The 18,119-nt window shown below is 43.2% G+C and overlaps 1 protein-coding gene across 2 annotated transcripts in view; it reads left to right on the top strand.

Moving 5' to 3' along the window:
• NAT10 (N-acetyltransferase 10) overlaps positions 1 to 18,119 on the top strand; it is a 62,564-nt gene that overhangs the window by 16,858 nt on the left and 27,587 nt on the right. For both annotated transcript variants that reach the window (XM_030200767.1, XM_030200766.1), the window contains exons 13-18: positions 1,310 to 1,434; positions 2,724 to 2,874; positions 3,230 to 3,326; positions 4,947 to 5,063; positions 5,473 to 5,574; positions 5,780 to 5,854. In XM_030200767.1, coding sequence (XP_030056627.1) covers positions 1,310 to 1,434; positions 2,724 to 2,874; positions 3,230 to 3,326; positions 4,947 to 5,063; positions 5,473 to 5,574; positions 5,780 to 5,854 — 667 coding nt within the window. The remainder of the gene's footprint in view (positions 1 to 1,309; positions 1,435 to 2,723; positions 2,875 to 3,229; positions 3,327 to 4,946; positions 5,064 to 5,472; positions 5,575 to 5,779; positions 5,855 to 18,119) is intronic.

The following is an 18,119-nucleotide window of genomic DNA, read 5'->3' on the forward strand; positions in this document are numbered from 1 at the left end:
TCGTACGCTGTGTCCAGAGTGGAACCTTAATTTAGTCTTTCGGGCTCTTCAAAACCCTCCTTTTGAGACACTCAGGAAGGCCTCCTTGAAACATCTTATGCTAAAGACAACATTTTTGGTGGCTGTTGTGTTAGAACATAGGGTTTTGGAGCGTCTAACTCTTTTGTCAGGATCCCTTTCTCTGCTTTTTGGAGGTGGGGGTCTTGCATGGTTCCTTCCTTTCTTCCAAAAGTGGTATCGGCATTTCATCTCAACCAATCTGTGGAGCTTCCATCGTTTTCGCAGCAGGACAAAGAGGCTCAGTATTCTTCCTTGAAGCTTCTCAATGTGCGTAGAGTCCTCCATTAGATACCTGGAAGTCACGAAGGAGTTTCGCAAATAGTACAGACTGTTTGTTTGTGCTTTTTTGATAAGCAGAGGCTTGGCCGTATGGCTTCCAAGCCCACAATTGCTAGATGGCTGAGATTATCATGTTAACTAACTTATTTCTTGTGGGGAAGCAGGCTTCTCAGATTTTGCAGCCTCATTCTCCGAGGCGTACAGCAACATCCTGGGTGAAGACTACTGGTTCTGGTGGATATTTGCAGGGCGGCAATGTGGTCGACACTGCATATGTTTGTCGAGTACTGTAGAAGTTTTGAGACTTCAATCTTCAAGGCAGTAGCGCCAGGATCCCTAGGGATTGCTTTTAAACATCCCACAGGTTCTGGAATAGGTGGAAGCTACATAATGTGTAATGGAAGAAGAAATTAGGTCTCACCTGATAAATTTTCTTTCTATTAATCCTTTCCACTATTCCAGAGGCCCACATGAGGTTTCTGAGATGTTTAGTCAGTCAAAGTAATGGGTCAAATAACGACTGTTACCTTGCATGTTGCTTCCTGCATATCTTATATTCTCTGTAAGTTGTCCAGAGATGAGAGAGGTCCACACATGTTTGCTCGACCGGTTAATGTTAGGTTAGCGAGTTGTTTAAGCTTGTGTTTGTTCTGAGTCTCTCCTTACTGCTTGTCTACGTAAATCCTGAGGAGCTGAACTGGATGCCAAGAGAGATATGTCTCAGCTCAGTTTTCAGTTCTCTTTCCATCTGCTGGTTGGGTCACAACTATCACCACAGGTTCTGGAATAGTGGGGAAGGACTAATGGAAAGAAAATTCAGGTAAGACCTAATTTCTGTTTTATTTTAGTTTTATGTTGTATTTATGGTAATGACATATGTATGCCATCATTTACTCCGCCTAGAATTGGAAAGAAAGCGGAATATAAATGTAGAAAATAGTAAATAAAACTCTTTACCCTGCTGTAATAGGTATGAGGGCACTGGCCGTTCCTTGTCCCTGAAGCTGATTCAGCAGCTGAGACAGCAGAGTGCCCAGTCTCAGGTCACCATGACAGCAGAGAACAAATCGACTATGACCACAAAATTGTCGTCAGGTATGGCACCAGTGCTGTCTGATTTCATGTGTGGAGAGAGCTTCATAGTAGTGTGCATGGGCAGACGGTAAGGTATGTGGTATTTATCTGCTGTCATATTCTGTTTCTGTGTGTCGAGTTTCTCAGCAGCTGGTGCATAAAATTCTTTCTTGACCGTGGCTTGATTGGGGTCTCTTCTAGTCCTGGCTGGTCTGAGGATTGAAATCGAAGGCTGTTGTGATATACTGTTTTCAGTAGTTTCTTTGATTGACACACAGTTCCATTTTCAGAATTTAATAAGCAGCTTATTGGTTAGTTTAGTGCTGAAACCTTCCTGAGATGAGAACAGGAAGGTGGCATGGTCAAACTCCTAGAGCAGTGGTTTTCAACCCAGGCACACCTAGCCTGTCAGGTTTTCAGGATTCCCACAATAAATGTGCATAAGAAAAGTTTGCATGCACTGCCTCATGCCTATTTATTATGGATATCGTCGAAACCTGATTGGCTCATTTGTGAACCACTGTCCTAGAGGCAAATGGGAGCCTAATCCTACTGGCATAGATAGGGATCAGTCTAGTCTCCTGACTGGCTGTTTCAGTCCAAAACACTTCAGGACTATGGAGAAAATATTATGTCACTTTGTGATGTCAGACAAGTTTGTTTATTTTTTTGGCCAATCTTTTTTCTCCTGTTCCCTTGAACTTTTAGCTGAATTGGAACTGGGGCTAGCATCTGGCGTGATGAGCCTTCATTTGCAGCTAGTCAAGGATTTTTCCCCTCTTCTTTTTTTTTTAACCCCTTAGCTTGCTCATAGCAGTGACCGTCTTTGACAGGTGGAGGGTCCATGCAGGACTCCTTCTGGAACTATGCAAGCTTGGCTGCTAAATGTTGGCCACTAGGTGTCACTGTTGCCTGATAAAACCCCTGTTCCCCCCCCCCCCCCCCCAAAGCAAAGGTCTCTAAGCTTTTCATGTGAAGAGTACATAGGGTATTTGAAATCTCGAGGCGGGCTGAACAGGGGGATGATGTCTGCCTCAGAGAAGAGTTTGCTGAGCAGGGAATGTGGGGGAAGGGGGACCATGTTTGGCTGTTCAGTGATTTCAAATGTTGCGGAAGGACAGAGGGGGAGGAGAGACAAGGTTCCCGGGCGTGATGCAAATAACCCTACCACCTGTTTTCCCCAATATCTGTTGTCCCTTGAGGGACAGAGAAATAAATGAAAGGGGCACAGCACTGCTACTGAGCTGCTGGGCTGGTCCTGATTCCAGACAACTTCTAATGTTGTGTTTTATTTTTTCAAATGTTTACAGCTCGTACTTTGCATGAGGTTTCTCTTCAGGAGTCCATCCGATATGCCCCTGGAGACCCCTTAGAGAAGTGGCTGAATGACCTGCTGTGCCTGGATTGTCTGAACATTACAAGAATCATATCTGGGTGCCCGCTACCTGAGTCCTGTGACCTGTATCCCCCTCAGTTATCTGTAAAGTGCTGCATCCTTGTAGCACATCTCGGTCCTTCACACCCATTTCCTCATCCTTTTCCCCACACCTGAAACAAATCTACTTTTTGATTTGTTTTCCTCTACTCAAGCACAGTGAAGATAAGTACAGAAGAAGAGTTATTACAATGATGGTCAATATGTGTGTCTGTGCCCATGGAATTTGCTTCATTGTGTACGTTAATGAAGATGTACAGAATAAAATGGGCGAGTTCCAAGTATCCTGCTTCCAATGAAGCCTGAGTGATACAGATTACTCAGGAGCACTGTCTATGAAATGCTCTAGCTCTTTGCAGTTTTCTTTAACTTTCTGCTTAGATATTATGTAAACCGAGACACACTTTTCTGTTACCACAAGGCCTCGGAGACATTCCTGCAGAGACTCATGGCTCTTTATGTAGCTTCACACTACAAGGTAAAACAGCTTTTTTTCCTTCTCTTTCACTCCAGTTACTATGAATAGATGCATGAGGATGGTTAGCACATCTGTCACGTCAGTAAACAGTCTTAAGGTTATAGTAAATGATAACAGAGAAATGTCAAAAAGGCCCATCCATTCCACACAGCATTCTTATTAGTGCTGTAACTGCCAGTGTATGCAGAGGACTTGAACTATGGCTTTGTGCAGATTCCCCGGAACCTTTTTGCAAGCATGGTGTTCCATGCAAGTTGTCACATGGTTGTATTACCACCTCTGTCCATTAAGGTGATCCTTTGTGTTATACTACTCATTTTGAATTCCATTACCATTATTATAGGTGTTATAGTCGCTCATATTTTGCCAGATGTTTAGGGCAGCAAGCTATTACTGGTTCCTGATTCAGATGTACAGTGGAGAATGTTTCTGTTGTTAAAGTTAGGAATAAGTAACGCTGCTGATAATCTGAGCACATTAGCTGGACTGAGGAACAGAGGAGCTTGTAGCTAGGATTAGAACTTGGTATTTATTGAAAATAGAAGTCTGAATGAAGCTAGTTAATAAGGAAAATACAGTAATGAGGTATCGCTATAGGTAGGTACTTTGCGTAGGGTAACTTGCTTATTGGAATATTCTGTTTTCTGTTTTGTAGCAAATTCAGTGGCTGAGTATTTTGCTTGTGGTCAGAAGTAGGATTAATAAGAATGAAATGTTTTGGGGAGCAGAGTAGTCACAGTAGATATTTGACTAATTGTTTACAGAGGAGAGAAACGTATTAAGATCTTCATGACTCTTCCAGCAGAAGGTAGCTGCAAAGGGGTTGGAATTGGTGACTTGCTTTACAGAGGTCTTTAAGAGATGGCCATCCTTTTGCAAGAGTGAGAGCTTTTGGGTTCTTGTTTTTGGTTGCTTTAAGATGTTCACATGTGGTAAGACATGGGGGGGGGGGGGGGTGTCAAGGTATTGGATTAATTATGGATCTGTTAAGAGTGAAAAAGAAAGACAGATTTTGAAATAGCTTGCCAGCAAAGATAGTGAGACCACTACTGTAAAGGAATCTAGACCTGCGCTCACCAATGTTTCTACAACTGCAACTCAAATTGATACATCTGAAGAAAGTACGTAACCCCTGGTCTGCGTCTGCCCATTTCATGACCCTGATTGGGAAGCTCTGATCTAGACATGCTTTGGTTGGATATAGTGGTAGGTTTAGGGTTGAGAGGCTAGGCAAAAGACATGGGGGTGGAGGGGATGCTGTTGGTTTCTAGTATGGTAAGTTAATCACTCATCTATCGAAAATGGTAGAGGACCAGAGAGACAGACAAACTGGAAAGACTGAAAAGGCAAATTTTGTTGTTTCCTGCTTTACTGACTGCCAGGTAATTACTTTATGCTGACCCATTCAATTGCTATATGTTTAAAATGAATTAGAATTACAGATCATAAACTTCTTGTTTGTTGCTGTCAGCTGTGTTCAGTTGCACTGACATTTGTCACAGTGGGTTTCTATAAGGTACTGTGTAGTGTGGTGTTTATGAAAGTAAAGAACAGCTGAAGACTGGCTTCAGGACTTTAAAATGCTCCTTTCTTCTGACATATTGCTCTGTGGTCCTGCAGAATTCTCCCAACGATTTGCAGATGTTGTCAGATGCTCCTGCTCACCACCTTTTCTGTCTTCTGCCACCGGTTCCACCCACTCAGAATTCCCTGCCTGAAGTACTTGCCATTGTTCAGGTGAGGATGGCCAAAAGCCCAGTGGTCTAAAAAAAAAGATGCGCATGACATTATACTTTAAACTTTAGCATGTATTTCTGGGTGTGGGTGTATGAAGGGTGAAGGGAAGCATGAAACATAGAACTTGCAGGAAGATAACTTTTAAATAAAAAGTACTTTTAACACCAGTATACATGCAGGTAAAGATTCCAAGCTAGCTTTCTCTTCACTGGGTTGAAGTGCTGCTTCAGTCTCTAACTTGTCTGTCTTGTGAATCCTCCATCCGCGCTCGCCTGCTCTTTCTGGTCAGGGCATCCAAGTTGGAAAAATACATTTTGAGGCTTTTTCTTAAAAGAACTTTGTAGCAGATGAGAATGAATTGAAAGCAACAGTAGATAAGTTCTTCTTGTCTCCTTCCCATTGCCAACAGGTGTGTTTGGAGGGGGAGATCTCACGGCAGTCCATCATGAGCAGTCTGTCACGGGGCAAGAAAGCCTTTGGAGACCTTATTCCCTGGACAGTATCAGAACAGGTAGGAAGGTTAGATTAGATTTTCAGGAGAAGGGTAATTGAGAGCCATAGGCTCAGAACAAGGGAAACCAGTGTTAGGTCTCCCTCCTGACGCTATTTGTGACCTTGACCAAAGCACTGTATCTTCCATTGTCATTACATTGTTATTTGTTATAGTGCCTTTTTAACTGAAGTCTTTTGTCTGATTTTTTTTTTTTTCTGCACAGTTCCAGGATCCAGATTTTGGTCATCTGTCTGGTGGTCGCGTGGTTCGCATTGCAGTTCATCCTGATTACCAGGGGGTAACACTTTCTCACATCTTGCCAATGTTCACGTTAGCAGAATAATAAATTTACCACATGGCATCTTTCTTGCTACACAAAACATACATTTCAAAGATGTACTTGACATGTATTGAGCCACGATGAAATCATAAAGGGAAGGGAATAAGGTTTTAGTCCTGCCCGCACTACATTCCCTTGAAATCTTTGTGTGGTGTGGATATCAACATGTAAAAAAAGCAGTTTTCTGAAATAGCGAAGTTACTTAACTTTAACGGAGGTTCTCTGTAGACAGGGGAATGCATTTACATTGTATGGGGTGGTGTAATCTGACAGACTGTACCTGAGCTCTCCTCTGGCTTAGGGTAAGCTTTTTTTCTTGTTCTAATCATGTATAGGCATTTTTGTGTTGGATATTAATTTTTATTTATTTACAGAGCCTGATATACTACTGTATGCCAAAATATGGCTTAGAATAAAAGAAAATATGTTGCTAGGGGAGGCAGAATGAAATCTAGTGGTGAGCAGGATAGGCTAGAGAAAAGAGGTGAGTTTTCAGAGAGGACTTGAATTTGTCAGAAGGATTCTGAGCGAAGGTGGGAGGGCAAGGCGTTCCAAAGTCTGCGACCAACATAACTGATAGCTGATGCACGTGTGCATTCAAGTTGGATGACAAAGGGAGGGGGAAGTTGAAGCAGACCAGCTTTTGTGAAGCACAGTGAATGAGAGTGTGTGTAGGGAATGAGGAGCTGGGAAAGGTAGTCCGGGGCAGTTGGGAGGCAGGATTTGAACACCAGGATTAAAAGTTTAAATTGGATTCGTGCAGAAAGGGGTAGCCACTTTTCTTGATAAAACATAGGAGTGATATAGTCAAAAGGCTTCACATGATGGAGAAGGTGGACTGCTGTTGATTGAACTAATTGAAGTTGTTTCAAAGAGTGAAGTGGTAAGCCTGCATACAGTGAGTTACATTAATCAAGATGAGTAATTTACGAGTGACAAAAGAAGGGCACAGATGGATGAGAGTGAAAAGAGGGAGCAAACAGCACGTACATAATAAAGCGTAAAGAAAGTACTGTGCTCCTCTTCAGTCTGAATTATAGTTAGCTACTGTTGGTTGTGGAGGGGAAGGAGGATGGGTAAATAGTGGGTACATTTCTACTACTACTACTACTTTTCTAGAGCGCTACTAGGGTTACGCAGCGCTGTACAAAATAAACAAAGACGGACCATGTAACATGTCAGCAACTTCACTTTCTCCTCAGACAGGAGAGATGCAAGCATGGTGTATGGTGATTCTGAAGCTATAGGTAACCCTCTTTATGCTGTTCCGTGATCCATGGAGTACGTGTGGCCAGAAGTTTAATAGGCGAAGAGGTTACGCAGAACTGTTTATCCAAAGGCAAAGTCTTTAGTAGCTGGTGAATCTATCAGTAATGATTGATGAAGGTATGCACTGAGGCTCACATGGCGGCCTTGTGAGTTCATTGGCTCTGAGGTTGGCCATGGAGGACACTGTTTCCCTGAGGTGATGTGCACTGATTTTAGCCAGGAGCTGTGCTTCTGATGTGTTTTGTCAGACGTTTATGCAGTCAGACCCAGATGGAAATGATTAGCTTTGAAGCTGGTAAGTTATAATTGCTAAGATTAAAAGTAATGAACAGCTTGATGCAAGGAGCTCCTAGCTCTCAGAAAATGAGTCCGTTCTCTTGAGGCTAGAGTAGCAGACTTGGAGGAGCTGAGGGAGACAGACAGGTACATAGAGGAAGCCTACAGGGACATTGTAGACAATTCCCAACTCCATTCCGGGAGCTCCTATGTTGCCTTAGAGGAGGGAGGGTACACAGAGGAAGCCTATAGGGACGTTGTAGAGAATTCCCAACTCCAGTCCGGGAGCTCCCTGTAGCGCTATAGAAATGCTAAATAGTGGTAGTAGTAGTAGTAGGAGGGAGGTCTCCTAAAAGGAGAGTATCACCCTGGTGATGTAGGAATAATCCTGTAGCTAGGACCTGCCCACCAGGGAATGCAATAGCCTCTCACACTCAGAATGTGTCTCCAGGAACTTCAGCCCAGGAGGGAAGGGTTAGGACAGCTGTTGTAGTTGGTGATTCGATCATTAGGCATGTAGATAGTTGGGTGGTGTGAGAATTGCTGGTCACTTGTGCTATATGCTAGAAGGAATGGAGTCAAACAAAATAAATATTCTACATGAAACAGCAGTGTGGAATCCTTGTAGATAGAAATTCCATATGTGAAGGGGAAGAGTATACTGGTAGGGCTGTACTACCATCCGCCAGGACAGAACACAGACAGATGAAGAAATGTTTACAGAAATTAGGAAAGCTGGCAAATTGGGCATCATTATAATAATGTGTGATTTCAGTTACCCCAATATTGACTGGATAAATGTTAGATCAGGGAGCGCTAGGGTGGTAAAATTCTTAGATGTAATAAATGACTGCTTCTTGGAGAAACTGGTCCAAGAACCAGTAAGAGGGGGAGCTACTTTGATCTAGTTCTTGTTGGAATGCAGGGCAAGGTATGAGAGGTAACTGTGTTTTAACCGCTGGGAAATGTGATCAAATCTGAGCTGATATCTACAGTAAAGTCACTAAGGAAATCTACTGTAGCAGCATTTAAATTTCAAAAGAGCGACTATGAGAAAATGAGGAAAATGGTTAAAAAGAAGCTTAAAGAATTGGCTGCAAAGGTTAGGACTTTAAAGCAGGCATGGACATTGTTTAAAAATACCATTGTGGAAGCCCAGACCAGATGTATTCCACATATTAACAAAGGTGGAAAGAAGAGCAAACAGCCAGCATGGTTAAAAGGTGGAATGAATGAGTACTTTCTTTACGCTTTATTATGTACGTGCTGTTTGCTCCCTCTTTTCACTCTCATCCATCTGTGCCCTTCTTCTGTCACTCGTAAATTACTCATCTTGATTACTGTAACTCACTGTATGCAGGCTTACCACTTCACTCTTTGAAACAACCAGGCTATGAGTCTAGCTGCTGTGTTCTGGACTGTCTGAAGTTTCTTGATTATTTGCTCTTTGCAGCCAGCATAGAGTGCGTTGCAATAGTCTAGATGGCTGAGTACAATTGATTGTACCAGGTTACGGAAGACAGTCCTTGGGAAGAAAGGTCTTACTCTTTTTAATTTCCACATTGAGTGGAACATCATCTTAGTTGTGTTTTTCGCGTGTTTCTCAAGAGTAAGGTGACGATCAGTGGTAACTCCAAGACTTTTTAGGGCGTCCGAAATTGGAAGTTTTAGTTTTGGTGTGTTGATGGTAGTGAATTTGTGCGTGTTGTGTTGAGAGGTGAGTATTAGGCATTGGGTTTTTTCTGCATTGAGTTTCAGCTGGAATGCATCCGCCCTTGAATGCATGATATGTAGACTCTGATTGATGTCATTGGAGATTTCCTTTAAATCTTGTTTAAATGGGATATAGATCGTAACGTCGTCTGCATATATGTATGGGTTGAGGTTTTGGTTTGATAATAGTTTGGCCAGGGGTATCATCATTAACTTGAATAAGGTCGGAGAGAGGGGGGATCCTTGTGGGACTCCGCATTCAAGTATCCATGTGGCTGATGTGGTCGAATTGGATGTCACTTGGTATGATCTTGGCATGAGCTTGTGCACATCACAAGTGGAAGATCGTACAACGACATTGGAAGCGGCACGGGCGACATTAGAGCTGAAAGTGTCAGACCTCGAATCTAAACTTGATGACTTGGAAAACCGAAGCAGAAGGAATAACTTAAGGCTAGTGGGCCTACCAGAGTCACTGGCAGATAAAGACCTTTCGAACTTTCTGGAAAAATGGCTTCCTCAGGCCCTTCAGCTTACTGAGCAGATGCAACATTTCTGTGTGGAATGAGCGCACCGGGTGGGGTAGACCAGACCAAACTCCACGCGTCCGAGAGTAGTAATATTCAAGAGTCTGGACTTTTGGCACAAACAGCAGATTTTAGTAGCCATTCGGAAAGGTAGACAACTTACTTACCAGGATCATATTGTTCTTTGCTTCCAAGATTACTCTCAGTTGGTACAACAGCAAAAGAGGGCCTTTACGCCGGTGTGCACAGAACTTCACACTAAAAAGATATGCTTTGCTATATTCTGCTAAACTGTGTATTAATCATGATGATGGGCAACACCTATTTGAGAGGGCAGCAGGTGCCCAGTAGTTTCTGAAAACGCTAAATAGCATGGGCAGCTGAGGATCAAGAGGAGGACAGAGGATTATACTTCCTTGCTAAAGATTGATAACAACAGTCCTTGAACAGAGACTAACCTTTAGTTGCAACACTCAGCAGTTGATTCTGGATGCTTCGGAAGCATGTGGGTATTAGGAGTTAATGGATCCCGGGACTACATCATGGATATAAATATGATAATGGACCAAGGTATGCTTAAAAGAGTAGGTGTTCTGGGTGTGCTTGACATGGGCGAGTTTGGTAGAGCTTTGCAGATGGTCCATGGCAGAAGACCCTGGACCCATATATGTGAGAATCTAAGCTTAAAGTAGTTGGTTTTTTTTTTTTGTGTGCTATCTGTGGTATGAGCATGAGAGGAGGGGGATGGGGGTTAATGAGAGTGACACTTGTGAGCTGGGAGCAATGTTGTTTGTGTGGGTTTGGGTCTGGGAGGGAAGGATTGGGGGGAAAGCTTGGTTCCTGTATTGAAGTTTTATGGTTGTACAACTCCAGGATATGCAGTCTGGGGGAGGTATGTCAATATTTTAGTCTAAAGTGGGGAGATACTGGAGCTGGGCTAGTGTTTCTCAGGTGAATTGGGATTTTCCTATTATCAGTTAATTAGCTACTCTAAAAGATGGTTCTGGGCTTGAAAATTTACTCACCCATTAAAAGAGAAGATTTTGCAGAATCTAAGAAGGAGAGGTACGGCTATAGCCATGTTGCAAGAAACCCATCTAAATTCGGTTGAGCATAATAAACTAAAGACATGGTGGGTTGGTGATATATTGGAGGGGCCAGCCTTGGGGGAAAAAAGCAGGCGTGGTAATACTATTTCACAAATCATTGCAAGTGGTTAAGCAAGAGGTATATATAGACCCGGAGGGTAGATACATCATTGCTCAAGTACTAATCGATGGAGTTCCCTTCCTTCTGGGTACGGTATACACCCCTAATAACTATAGTAAAGCGTTCTTCGGGAATCTTATTGGTAGAATACATCCCACCCCCAACTCTTACGGTTATTGGAGGAGACTTTAATATAGTAGCAGATCCGGATATGGACAAAACACAAAATCCACGTAGAGGATACCATTACTGTGTGAATCCTTGGGGATGCTGGATGTTTGGAGGGTACTTCACCCAGTGGATCGTGATTACACCCACTTATCTAGGGCACATCAAACACAATCACGTATTGATTATCTTTTGGTGGATAGGGACAATTTTTCCAAAGTCCAAGCTGCTGAAATAGACCCCACAATAATTTCAGATCACGTGGCCATTTCTATAACATTGTCATTACCTGGTACTCAGCCCACACAGAGAAAGTGGATGTTTCCATTGGAACTGTATCATGATCAGACCTTCCTGGCCTATATTAGAGAAAAGTGGGCAGATTATAAATTTTATAATCTGGAACATAATCAGGACCCAGTTCTTTATTGGGAAACTGCTACGGCTGTTATGCGGGGTGAGATAATTGCCTATAGCTGTGCAAAGAAGAAATGCAGGGACAATGATATATAAAGATTGGAGCGGAATCTAGTAAACCTCTGTAGAGAATATGGGTCAAACCCAACTAACTCCCTGAGGGTCCAACTTCTGGCTAGTCAGACTGCTGTGATGAATTACTGCATCAGAGGGCAGGAAAATCAGCTGCTTATTTCGAATACCAGCTCTATAAGTATGGGAATAAACCTGGCCGTCTTCTAGCCCACCTGGTGTGGTGGAAACAAGGCCTACAAAAGGTTCTCTCGCTACATCATCCCTTGGGAAGGGTAGTGCATACTGATTCAGAAACATGCAGAGCTTTCGTAACATTTATGCCCAGCTTTATGAGGCAGATACTTCTGATCAGTTAGATCCTAATACCTATCTAGACAGCTTAGATTTGCCAAAACTTTCAGAGACTCAGTCGGCAACTCTACACAGGCCAATAGACTCTGAAGAAATACAGAGAGCGGTAGGGAGTAGCGCCCTTTGCAAAGCACCTGGACCAGATGGCTATAGGGCGGAGTTTTATAAACTCTTAGTAAACATCCCCTGGCAGCATTCTTTAATGCGTGCATAGAAAATAGTGCTCTGCCTTCGTCATTACAAATAGCAGACATTATGGTCTTTCTTTTTTTTTTTTTTTATATATTTATTTATTAAGGTTTTTGAACAATTACATATTGACAACATTCTCATAACAATCATATATCACATACAAAATGTTTAACCTTCGAATAAACTGAAAGCGGTGTATCCCCTTTTCCTCCCCTCCCCCCTTGTTACCAGTGGAATATCATACCATGTGGACTGTGTTATATCAATCATAATCTTGGTATTATCAATTTAGGTGCATCCAAGTCTATCCCATTTTGTGATTGCCAGACTCTATATTGTTCCCATTGCAGATTAAATTTTGTTACATGTCCCAATCGTAGAGCTGTCATCTTGGACATTTGGTAGAGGTAGTCCATCTTGTGTATCACCTTTATCACTGGTGGAGCCAGCTGGCTTTTCCACGCCGATGCCAGTGTGATTTTCCCAGCTACCAGCCAAACTGCTGTAAGCCTGTGAACCAACAGCCGCACTCCTGGGGGTCTTATATGTAGCAGGCAAATCTCCGGTTTAGTTGGATATCTTACCCCAGTCACTTTAGCAAAGAGGTCCAACAATTCTGTCCAGTATACTTGGATCTTGGGACAAGACCACCAGATATGTAGCATATCCCCCACCATTGAACAGTTTCTCCAGCACTGCGCCGACCCCTGGCCATACATTTTTACCAGCCTCTGCGGTGTGTAGTACCACTGATACAGAATCTTATAACCATTTTCAATCATTGAACTAGATATAGAAACCCGCAGCAGGTGCCTCAATGCTTTTTCCCATTGCGTGTAGTCTATGGTGACCTGTAAGTTTCGTTCCCATCTTTGTAGATAGTATAGTATGGGTCCCTTGTCATTAAGCAGTGTAATATATATACGAGATATGCACCCCCTGTGGCTTCCCACTCTTATTGCTCTTTCTAGGGTTGTTTCTTCTATAAGTAATTCTGCTTTAACTCTCTTGTTTATATAGTCTCTGATGCGAGTGTAGTGAAACAAGTGTGCTAATGGTAACCCATAATCTTCCTGTAGTTCTTCGAATGAGAATACTTGACCCTCATCCCATAACTGGCCTAGTGTATTCAAGCCTCTCTTCTCCCATTGTTTATATATTAAGTTATCCATCCCCAGCGGACACCCCGGGGCTGTTTTTATTGCCATTTGGTGAAAACAGCGGCGATTGGGAAGATATTTTCCCCTTATGGCCAACCATGTCTGTAAAGGGTATTGCACCGCTAGAGGGGCTCTCTTGATATATGCCCGCAATTGGCCCTTTGGTATCCATAGTAGAGAGCCCAGATTGTTTAGTCCCAGCCAGTGTTGCTCAATTTGGAACCATGCTTTTACATTACCAGCGCTCCATCCCGCCAGCACACGCAGCTGTGCCGCCTGATGGTATAAAGTAAAGTTTGGCACCCCCATACCTCCCATCTTCTTGGACTGATACATTATAGCTGCCTTCACTCTGGGTGGTTTATGTTGCCATATGTATGCGAAGACCTTCCGTTTGAGTTGCCTAAAGAACCCCTTCGGCATTGGTAGGGGCAGTGCAAGAAACAAATATAACAATTTGGGTAGGATCATCATCTTTATCGCTGCCACTCGTCCCAGCCAAGATAATTCTAAGCCCTCCCATCTGTCCAGCTCTTCAAATAGTTCCCTGAGCTTCATGGGAAAGTTAGCTTGGTATAAATCTGACAATTTGGGTGTTAAATGTACGCCTAAATATTTGAGGGATCTCTTGACCCATTTGACCGGGAATTGTTGTCGTATTGAGGCTTCCTCTCCCAATGTTAACCCCAGCCCTAGAGCTTCTGATTTGTCCATATTCACTCGGAATCCAGAGAATTTGCCATATCGATTTAATTCCTGCATTATCTGGGGCATGGAGTCGCTCGGGTCGACTAAAGTTAGTAGAATATCATCGGCGAATAGCATGATTTTATGTGTCACACCCCCTATGGTAATGCCATGTATATGCGGGCCCTGTCGGATATACTGGGCCAATGGCTCCATTGTCAGAGCAAACAGTAGTGGCGATAGAGCACAGCCCTGACGTGTCCCACGTTCTAGTGTTATCGGATCTGAACTTTTCCCGTTGATCCTCAAGGCAGCCATTGGCCTGGTGTAAATCAATTGTAGCCATGTTATAGATCGACCTGTGAATCCCATGTGTTTTAAGACATTGAACATGAACCCCCAGCTAACCCGATCGAACGCCTTTTCGGCATCCAGCGAAAGAAGCAACATGGGTTGTCGAGTATTGTCTGCCTCGTGAATCAAGTGGAGTGCCCTTCTAATGTTATCAGTTGCTTGTCTGCCTGTAATGAATCCCGTCTGATCTTCCTGTACTAGTCTTGGCATTAGCTTTTGTAATCTCTTAGCTAGTATTTTGGTAAAGATTTTGTAATCAGAGCCAAGGAGGGAGATTGGGCGATAAGAACTGCAATATTGTGGATCTTTCCCTGGTTTGCGAAGGACCACTAAATCTGCCAGCCTCCAAGAGTGGGATAATTCCCCCTGGAACTCTAGCTCATTGAATGCCCGGACCAGTAGGGGAATCAGGTCTTTCTTAAACCAGGGAAGGACCCTAATCGCCCAGATTCTTGTAGACCTATCTCATTAATAAGTTTTGAAGCAAAATTATTGGCCATGTTCCTGGCGAATAGGCTGGTGAGAGTTTTGCCTTCTGTTATAGCAGACCCTCAAGCGGGATTTGTCAAGGGGAGACAAGTAGTTAAGAACATTAGGACGATACTAGCCTCTTTGGAATGGGTACGCACCCTACAGCAGGATTCCCTATTGATCAGTTTTAATGCTGAAAAAGCTTTTGATAGGGTTAGTTTGGATTTCCTGTTTGGGGTGTTGGGGAAATATGGTATAGGAGGACTTTTTGCTAGAGAAATACACATTTTGTATTGCGCTCCATCGGCCAGGGTAATGGTGAATGGCCTTTTTTCCACACCCTTTCCCATCAGTCGGGGAACGCGCCAGGGCTGCCCATTGTCCCCCCTATTGTTTGCCTTGTCGCTAGACCCCTTGATACGGGAGGTAATGGGGAACCCAGAGATCAAAGGAGTTTTCATGGGACCATTTCAGTTTAAAATATCAGCTTTTGCCGATGATATATTGGTTCATTTGACCTCCCCGGCAGAATCACTGTCAGCTCTTCTCGAGAGCTTTGCTGAATATGGGGCCTTTTCGGGATTTAAGCTGCATATGCAAAAATCAGAGGGATTGTCTACCAACCCAGGGTTAAGGCGACGGTGGAGGGGGGAGTTTCCGCTTAGATGGGCTAGGGAAGAATTTGTGTATTTTTGTATGATCCTCCCGGTGGATCCCAGAGCAATCTATAGAAGGAATATAGTTCACCTATTACAATATACTAGACAACAACTGAAGTGTTGGCATAGTTTGCCCATGTTGCTTAGTGGGAGACTAAGCCTATATAGTATGATTATCTTTCCAAAATGGCTATGAGGCATATTTTCAAAGCACTGTTCTATGGAACTTTGGAAGGCTAAGTGCTTTGAAAATATGCCTCTATCAAGCTAATTTTCAAAGCACTTAGCCTCCCAAAGTTCCATAGAAACCTATGGAACTTAGCCTCCCAAAGTGCTTTGAAAATATGCCTCTATATGTCCTTAGACATTTGCTGATATGTTTTTTACAAAGGGATGTTAAACAATTGAGAGGGATTCTGGCAAGATTCTGCTGAGGAGGCAAAAAACCTAAATTCAAGCTGGAACAGTTATATGGGGAATGGCAGTTGGGGGGGCTTAGGACTTTCGAATATACGTATGTATAATTGGGCATGCCTTTTGCGCCACTTGGCGGACTGGATATTGGGAACAGAGGACTATACGCCTTGGGAGATAGAATGGATACTTTTCACACCTTATCACCCACATCTATTGCACACAACTTCTAAGGGAGTACCCCAACACCTACAACAACATATTTGCTACACTCCATGAGACGTACCTGGTAGTACTTGCTCTCTAAATTAAATTAGAATCCTTACTGTACAGATCTGATACCTCTTTTTGGGAACAAGGATTTTGGCCCTGGCCTAGAGAGAGACATTTTTCATCGGTGGGCCGGGAAAGGAGTAGTCTATGTAGCAGATCTATTGTAGGATACAAGGGAGATGAAAACGTGGGAGTCACTTTGCGGACTAGTTGGAATGAGCCATTTAGATAGATATGCATACATTCAGGCCACTGCATACATAACCCGTCTTAGACAGTTTAGCTGCTCCCGGGGTCTTTTTCAGTTTTTGGAGCAATTTTTCCGCCCAGCAGGGGTTACACAAAGCACTGTTTCTTTACTGTATAAGGCGGAAATAGTGGTGAATCCGCATAAAGAATATGTAGAGGTGGCTAGGAGATGGGCAATAGATCTGGGGATGGAAATTAGAGGAGGAGACATTCTGCAATACTTGCGGATGATACCCAAACTGATGTACAGCGCCAGACATAGAGAAATTCAATATCACATTATTACCAGGGCGTATTTCTCCCCTAGGCAGGCATATTATGCGGGCTGCATAGTGGAATCCAAGTGTGGTAGATGTGGGGCAGTAGAGGGATCATTTTTTCATGCTGTATGGAGTTGCCCATTGGTGGGGCAGTTTTGGACTCATTTGCTGGGGTACTGTGGACAACTAATACACAAATCAATACAACTTGCGCCTAGGGATTTTTTTTTTTTTTAATTACATTTGTACCCCGCGCTTTCCCACTCATGGCAGGCTCAATGCGGCTTACATGGGGCAATGGAGGGTTAAGTGACTTGCCCAGAGTCACAAGGAGCTGCCTGTGCCTGAAGTGGGAATTGAACTCAGTTCCCCAGGACCAAAGTCCACCACCCTAACCACTAGGCCACTCCTCCACTATATATTATATATATTAATGGGTCGTATATGGAGGAGGAACAACCTTAGACGAACAGAAAGAATTCTGCTATACAAAGTTAGTGTGGTAGCAAAACAGTGTACCTCAATATTGGACCCAGAACACAGTGCCTTCATACTGGTATTTGAGAAATGCCCTACATTTGCTCATAATGATGGAGGCCCGTGATGCTTGCCGCATGGCAAAACGTAAAAGTCTCTTTTGGGGGGTATAGGAACCGTATATTCAATCGCTAACTGGACGAGCCAGAAGCTTAATTTTGAATCAGATGACCTTGTAAATTCAATACAGGACTGAATGTATTTTAGAAGTTGATACTGGGCAGGGGCAGAAGCTGAGGGAGGGTCTGTTGGAATGAGACTAAGCTGGTATAAAGTGGGGAGCCTAAGAACTCTGGTACCTCACTTTTGTTTGGGAAGACATATATAAGGGAATTAGTAGTTATAGTTATGTTTGCCTTGGGGGGAGGGGGGATTGGAAGGGGGGAGCTGGGAAGGGGCGGTTGGGGGGGATGGAGGTATGGGAGGGAAGAATGGAAGAGGGTAGAGCTGATACTGTTAACTGGGATGATGACTTTTGTATACACTTTATTAGTACTAATGAAAAACATGAAACTCATGACATTCCTGTAAGTAATCCGCATATGCTTTATTGATGTTGTACTGGTATTTGTCATCAATAAAAATGTTATATAAAAGAGTGATAAATCACCTGAACCAGATGGTATATACTCCAGAATACTGAAAGAACTCAAACATGCAATTGTAGATCTGATCTGTAACCTGTCTTTAAAATCGTATGTAGTACCTGAAGATTGGAGGGTAGCCAACGTAAAGCAATTTTTTAAAAGGGTTCCAGGGGTGATCCGGGAAATTACAGGCCAGTAAGCTTGACTTCTGTGCCAGGCAAAAATAGTTGAAGCAATTATGAAGAATAAAATTACAGAACACGTAGACAAACATGTTGTAATGGGACAGTCAGCATGGGTTCAGCCAACGGAAGTCTTCCCTCACCAGTTTGCTTCGTTTCTTTGAAGGAGTGAATAAACATATGGAAAAGGGTG

The sequence above is a fragment of the Microcaecilia unicolor genome, chromosome 4, assembly GCF_901765095.1.
Source record: "Microcaecilia unicolor chromosome 4, aMicUni1.1, whole genome shotgun sequence".
Classification (NCBI taxonomy): domain Eukaryota; kingdom Metazoa; phylum Chordata; class Amphibia; order Gymnophiona; family Siphonopidae; genus Microcaecilia; species Microcaecilia unicolor.